Source organism: Gasterosteus aculeatus, chromosome 4 (genome assembly GCF_964276395.1).
Source record: "Gasterosteus aculeatus chromosome 4, fGasAcu3.hap1.1, whole genome shotgun sequence".
Taxonomy (NCBI): Eukaryota; Metazoa; Chordata; class Actinopteri; order Perciformes; family Gasterosteidae; genus Gasterosteus; species Gasterosteus aculeatus.
The window spans coordinates 25,208,212-25,215,617 of record NC_135691.1 but is presented as its reverse complement, the minus strand read 5'-3'; the positions used below and the strand labels follow the sequence as shown (position 1 = coordinate 25,215,617).

Below are 7,406 nucleotides of genomic sequence, written 5' to 3'. Positions count from 1 at the left end.
TCTGACTCCTCCTCTTCAGATGAACTCATGTGATCCAGCAGCGCTGCAACAGCTCCCTGATGTGTTTTTCTTGAGTGACGGAGTGAATTCACTGAAAAGACTGTTGACATCTAGGCTTCTGTATATGATGAGGCTGCCAGGCTCCTTATTAGCAGCCAGCGGAAAAGGACATGGGGACCAAAATTGTTCCCAAAGGATGAATACAGCTTGTATTGTTGCAAATCTGCACAGGCAGAGCTGGTGATACTTGGTAGGCTAGACAACACCCTGAGAGATCCTTAAGACTATCGAGTCTTTATGCTAAATGTGAAGCGAGAACTACCCCAGTTTAGATTAGCATAAAGCCTGGCTATACAGGACACGATAGCTAATAACATTATTCTGCAAAATACCAAACTTTTAATTGAAAGTATTTACTCACAGTTCTTTGGATGGATGGAAAAATAGAATATTACATTAAACTGAAATCCTAAAGGAAAGCCCCTGTAGCATTGTTAAGAGCTGAGAAACATTGACCTGAAGTACTGATTTCAAAAAAGAAAATGCTCCTTTATGCTAACTATCTATCATGTTCTGCTGGCTTATTGGCTCGCTCTATTAGTGTGACAGTGGCAATTCTGTCACTGAACTGTGGAAATAACTAGCATGTAGGTTGCACGCCGTCACTGCACACGCACCTTTATAACTGTGATCTCAAACTTTCTGTTGAGACTTTAAACTGGAGAAGCACGCAGGACGAATCCGTGGTTCTAACGTCATATTACAGACAAAGGACACAAGCAGAGACAAGCCACAGGTATTGATCACCACAGCGGACACTGGTTTGACAGTGTTGACCTACATGTGAGTAACTGATGGACTAATAATGAGTGCTTGGACTCTTTTATATGCTATTGTCCTTCAAATGCAAAAATAAAAAAGTATGAAGTAAACTGTAATAATTAGAATATATTTATATACTTATATAATTCAAAAATATATATAATTATCTGGCAACGATGTAAACGTCCCAAAGTCTTCTTTGTGTCGTGAGCAACAGGCGTGTCCTGGATCAACATGACTCACATGAAAAAGTTTCAAGACATCATCATGTCAAAGGTACGTAATAAAATGCTGGAAGCAGCTTTACTGTAATGACAATACACAGGGATTGGCTTGCAGGTATTAAAAATGCTACTGCTCACAGCGGCAGGGTGTCAGCAAGTGTCTTAGGGCGTTCTAGTATTATTTAACCAGACAGATGATTTTTCCACAAATATCTTTCAACGGAACCAAATCGTTTCTGCTGAGATGATGGAAAACAGCAATTAACACCAAGTAAACGGCTTCCTTCATATTGAAGCCTCATTTTCATGCGTAGTACAATGCCTGTAAAAAATAGTGAACCTACATGGACCTCATGTGTTCGTAACTCTACCAAATGATCAAAATTACTTTCCACCTCCGCCTCAAAAGCCTATTTACTATGGAAATACTCCAGTATATTTATGTTAATTTGACCTATCTTACGGTACCTTTGTACATACGTTACATCACAGTATGCTTTAGGGCGGGGCTACGTTGTGATTGACAGGTTGCTTCCACTACAAGAGCTGTATACAGCGTCTCTACACCCCTCCTCCACGGTCCAAATACAGTCAATTTTGTTCATTGGTTGCAAAAAAACAAGATGGCTGTGTTGAAAATGATGATCTTGAGACAACTATGTCCTCTAGAGTCAGTGGCCATGCTGAAGGCAATTTCAAGAGACAAGACATTTTTAACAAGTACCTCATTGGATGAATGGCTGTTCCTCTGGTTCCAGTCAATGAGAGGATTGTGTAAAGAGGAAGACTACACGTTTCTGGCAATGACAGAAAAGAACCCAGAAGGAGCTGTTGAAGGAGCTCTGGAGAAGGACTGCAGAGACAGAAAGGAGGACAGGGTAAGAAATGAGAAAGGTCTTCAAATGTTGCCCACTGGACCCACTATCAATATGCTCCACTTATTGAAAAAGAAGAAAAAAAAATCATGTAAGTTTGTGTGTTTTAGGTCCGCCGGCGACTGGAGAGAGAGCAATTGGAAAAAGAGAGAATCCGAGAAATAGAGGAGATCAAGAAGGTGGACACACACACACACACACACACACACACACACACACACACACTCTCTAGTGGAGGTAAACAGCCTCTTAACCCCAGGCAGTAGTGGAATGAGTGGATTGGTGTGAATTGGTGTGATGACAGATTGTTGTGTCCCTACCTTGTACTAGAAGCCGAGCTGTTGATATTTAACACCTGATATTTTTTTGTTTCATGCCAGATGATCCGAGAGTTTTGCCAACAGAATCTGATATTTTTCCGCTTGTTGAACTAGTAGCAATTAGCAACCGTCAAATGGACTTTTCCTTCAGTCTGCACGTGTCCCGGGCCAACCCCCCGGGATCAGAGCTTGTTATTTCACAGGCCAGCGTCGCTCAGAGTTTCGTGAGACCAGGCGGTGACGATGAGTCAAACGAGCGTTGAGAAGATTGATCGACGGCTGTTCATTTACAGCAACGGTTCACTTGGCCGCTGTATGCAAAACCAGAAACAATGTGGAAGCTCTGGCCCTGGAGGCTGCCGGGGGTTACGAGTCGCTTCATGCTCACGCCTTGACAGCGCTGAGCAAAGATGAATACAAACACACTCGTTGATGTGCATTTTAACAGCCGGTGGGTGTTTATACGTTATATACATTTAAAGGAAAACACAAACGCACGCCCGTTGTCATGGAATGCGCACAAACAAAAACACACACAAAAACAGCTGCCCCGTCTCTCTCTGACAAGACTGTGTGAGGTCAATGAGGGACGTTGGCTGTTGTTGTCAGCGCGCGCAGGCAGACACACACACACACACACACACGGACAGGAAGCTGATGACAACATTAACCCTGATAGAGAGGATAGTCACTCTCACCTCAGTAAAGAATGCGTTTTCCACTTTTCATTGTTGTTAAAGAACAACGGCTTCTCCAACACTATCGTGCAACACAATGTTTTATTAAGTAAGTAAACTGATGGCGTGGGGAAATATTATCGTGTGTCCGTTGCTGCGTTTTTGATGTTTTCACACCTCCGCAGACGGTTTTTGGCACGCTGACTACTTCCACAAACAACACCAGCGACCAGATGGCAAATTGGGTCGAGATTGATACCACTACTACTTCCCCCATGAAGAGGAACAAGTGTGTTTAGAAACAACTAAGTAATCATTTAAATGTCAAGTTGGTCATTTTCAACTCAAGGCCACTTTGGAAAGAACGTCATGACTTTTCGCCAAAAAGTGTGTTTGTGTGCGTTTGTGTAGAATATATTTGGGAAGGTAAGGCTGCTAACTAACTGCTTTCACCTTCACTCTATATGTGTCAGCGTGTCTTCAAACTGACAAAAACAAAGGATTCCTTTGCCCAGGACTTCCTCCACACATTTCTTTTCTCACCCGAAACAAACGCTGACGCGCACACACACACACACACGCACACACACACACACACACACACACGCACACCCGCACACAAGGCAAGACAAAAATGGTAATTGATGACAGCCGCTGTCTGTTGAGAGCCACTGGCCTCGGCCACCTCACATGTATCCCATCTGAACTGTTTAAAGACTTCCATACACAAGCCTCAAAGATTAATCACTTTCCCACACACACCTACACACAAGAAAATTATACATAAAACACACAGCAGGAAACCGGATACAAGAGAGTGATACGTAGTACAATTTGAGGTCAGGGATACACAGCCAGCACTTTTCTTCACTGTCACACACAAAGACACACACACACACACACACACACGCCTGCTTGAGGCGAAGGCGTGTAGCCCCAGCTGAAAATATGCACTGTGCTAGAGAAACTTTATAACCTACAAAATGTTGCTACACAGCTTTGAGATAGACAGGATTTCTCGAGGGATTGTGGGGCTTTTCTTTCTCTACTTGTTATTCTGCCCAAAGCTGCAAAATGGACTCTTGCTATTTGGTCATACGGAGCCTCAGTTTGCGTTACAATAAGAGTGACATCAACGCTTTGTATGAATTTATTAAGAAGTTAAAATATGTGTTAAGTGTTAAGTAAAAAAAAAACAGGTGAAAATTGGCTAGAAGCAAAAATAATGAGAACGAAACTAAACCAAAAAACTAAAGACGCCGGCATGCACTGCTCAGTTGAATTGAAGGTAAACGCAGATTCAGGAGATGATTCATTACAAGCAGTTTCCATCAAAACTACTCATTAGGTAGCAATCAACCTAATCAACCTAATTAGGTCATTAGGTTAATCAACCTAATTAGGTCATTAGGTTGATTGTTAATATGAAAAAGTTGATGAGTGCATCTTTAAAACGTAAAGCTTAATGTTGTAGTGGACATTCCTGTGTATTTTCGTGTGTCAGGAGAAAGAGCAGCAGTGGAGGACTCATGTAGAAAAACTCACCTCTAACCAGGAGAAGAATCTGCAAGAGAGACTGACAAGGCTCAGGAGATTCAGGGTGAGAATGCAAACACACACACACACACACACACATAATCGGAAAGCTGCACAGAGCTGACAGATCAAGATTCTGCTGTCGTTTGACATTTCATTCGTCATCATCAAGTTACACAGTTCAAGGCCACTGATCCGATCGGAAGTGAGTCGTTGTTAGCAGTAGCAGTGTTAGCTTTTATTCCATGTGTGTCAGATGCCAACAATCATCACTCTCTGCGCTGTCGGCTCTGGACTTTACTTGAGAACTCCTGTCAGTCAAATGCAGTCAGCTAAATGGTTCTGTAGACTTTTCCATTTGTGTCACTCGTTCTTGACTTCTATCCTCCTGCAGGAGTTCCAGAGGAAGGTGCTGGTCGGGGAGTCGGGGATGGAGGGCAGACTCGCGGTCAACCAGCTTCTCCCCAGGATGTAGACTCATGACAAGTGTGCTTTTATTTTCTGTTGCACTTTAACATCAATAAATGAGCACTTAGTCAACGGAGACATTGGTGTGATGGATGTGAATGAATGAGATGAATGTCTGAATACGGGGTCTTCAAGGAGTTTTCTGGAGTTGGAGCTGAGAGACACGTACTACCCAAGAGCAAGTTTACATGCTTATAATAAACCAATAGTCGTCTAAATAAATGGTAATTTATCGGTGGGTTCCCAAATGACATTTCTCTTTCTCTCTCTTAACCTGCATTCAACCGAACACTGTTCGACCAAACGTGTTTGATGCTACACTGACTGCAGGCCGAAGTAAGACACGCTTCCAATACCGAAATCCTTTGCCGTTGCCTTTGGATATTCATGTAGAATCTGCTTATGGAGGTTTATTTACCACCACCTAAACTGTTTTTTAAGCTATAGAGGATGGGTGGATGATTAATGCATTAATTGATTAGCAAAACCAAAAGTTTTCATAACTGAAAAGACTCCTGCTATCATTGTTGTGTTAAATATTTCTGAAGTCATTGCTTCAGGAAAAGATGAGAAATCTCCGTATTGTTTGATATCATTTTAAACCGGGGAGAGATTTCAGATTACCATTCACGCACAATGAAATAAACTTATGTTACCTCACAAGACACACAGCAAAAAGTTGCTGTCAAAAGATGAAGAATATAAAATAATCTAAATCTAAAATAATGCCCCCCGAAAAACTGTCTAAGATCGCCCATTGTCAAACAATATAACAAGCCCATATCTATTATGTATCACTATTTTAAAACCTTAGTTCTTTTTTGTGTTCCTGTGTGTCCAAAGAGAAAATGATGAGGCCTGCAGGCCATAACACATAATTTAAACAACGTTTTCTAAAGGGTATTTTGCTTTCAATGGTTCAACTCCACAAAGCACATAATGAGTAATGGTGCATATATGTCCCACATCATCAATTTTTTTAGAAGCATTCCAGTAAATGTGCATATGTCTCTGGGTAAACATGTGTGTGTGCGTCTGTGGGGCGTTAAATAAAAAAAACGTCTAGCAGTGAATATTTCTCTCTTTGGAGCAGAATGTATCCTTGATGGTCAGGCGTCAAATCCAGTCAGTCAGTTACTTCTCTACTCACTAGTAATTACTTTGGAATCAAGTCACTATTTTATAAAACAAAGATATTTTTAAACATACACAATAATAAAAGTTATTATTAACCAAGTACCTATAGACCAAAATGAATCATGCTAATTCTTTGACTGTTTCCAGTAGCAGCAGGCACTAACGAATCCACTGTACACATCCTCCCTGCAGCAGCAGACAAACATAAGAAGTGAAGAAAGTTAATTACCCGACAACAAAAGGCCCAAATATTTCCCTCTGGTGGATGGAGGCCAAAATTAAGCTAAAATGAAAGGATATGGTTAACTTAAGGTGCTAAACACAAGTTTCAAGATTAATCTATTGCTTCCACTCGGATCTCGATTGGATGAGCCAGAGGGCTCGCAGCTCGCAACAGCAACGGAGCAGAAGGAGGGAACAGTGTTTACCTCGGTGAAAAAACAGAAGGCGGATGGCATTCTCTCATTCCCCCCCCCCCCCCCCCCCCCCCACACACACACACACACTTCTCACACTAAAATGTATTTACACAGATGTACAGAGAGTCGGGTGTGTCAGTGCCTCAGCGTGGGCGTTAATTGTACGACTCTGTGCTCACACTCCAATGACAGCAACACAATGTTTTGCACATGTGTGATTGTATTTTTTGTTCATTTTTAGGTGTGCATATGCAGACGGACACGTGTACATGTCACTGTGTTTGTAGATTTGTGCAAATATAAGGTGTCCTTGGGCATTTTCTCCGAGTGACACATGAAAGAGTTGACATCAGAGTTCTATTTAAGTCTTTCCCCTGTGCTTTAAGGGTGTGTGTGTGGGGGGGGGGGTCGGTACAAAAGCTGGGAGAGAGAAGAGAAGGAAAATCAGATGAGGAGGAACAAGAGTTTCCTGTCCGTCCGAATTAGAAAAACAGGAAGAAAAAGGAAAAGTATATGACTTACATCGCAAGGTACAGTATATTATTCCCTGAGGACAATGACAAAAAGGAACATGGCCTCTCTTTTCGAGCACGTCATTTGTCAAACCAAGACAGCCTCATTCTAAGCTTCACATTTTCTACATTAAAGGCTACAATATGCACCAATCCATTTGAAAATAATCCAAACACAACTCCAACAAATTATAAAATATGATATGCAAATCAGTCCAGAAGACGGTGCTTTGTAAAGTTACATTTGCTCAGCGAAGCAAGACGCTAACAAAGGAAACGGCACCCTGAAAAGCTAGCCGACACGCTGATATAAATATCATTTAATATCATCAAATATCATTTCTCTGTGACAAACCTTGCTAAAATGACAGCAAAAACCACTCCCAAGCACCCTGCATATGAATCATAAATTCCCC

At 41.7% G+C, this 7,406-nt stretch overlaps 1 protein-coding gene across 3 annotated transcripts; it reads left to right on the top strand.

Annotated features, from left to right (window-relative positions):
• Nucleotides 1–4,998, top strand: LOC120816923 (uncharacterized). Of its 3 annotated transcripts, none has more exons than XM_078101476.1 (6): nucleotides 1–796; nucleotides 1,016–1,098; nucleotides 1,805–1,924; nucleotides 2,032–2,100; nucleotides 4,423–4,518; nucleotides 4,849–4,998. In XM_078101476.1, the coding sequence occupies exons 2-6, from the start codon at nucleotides 1,057–1,059 to the stop codon at nucleotides 4,927–4,929; spliced, it is 408 nt and encodes a 135-aa protein (XP_077957602.1). In that variant the 5' UTR covers nucleotides 1–796; nucleotides 1,016–1,056; the 3' UTR covers nucleotides 4,930–4,998. The 3 variants fall into 3 exon arrangements, with proteins under 3 accessions (XP_077957602.1, XP_040028541.1, XP_040028540.1); XM_040172607.2 differs by having other exon boundaries at nucleotides 2–843; XM_040172606.2 differs by having other exon boundaries at nucleotides 7–843; nucleotides 1,040–1,098.
• The last annotated feature ends 2,408 nt before the right edge of the window (nucleotides 4,999–7,406 follow it).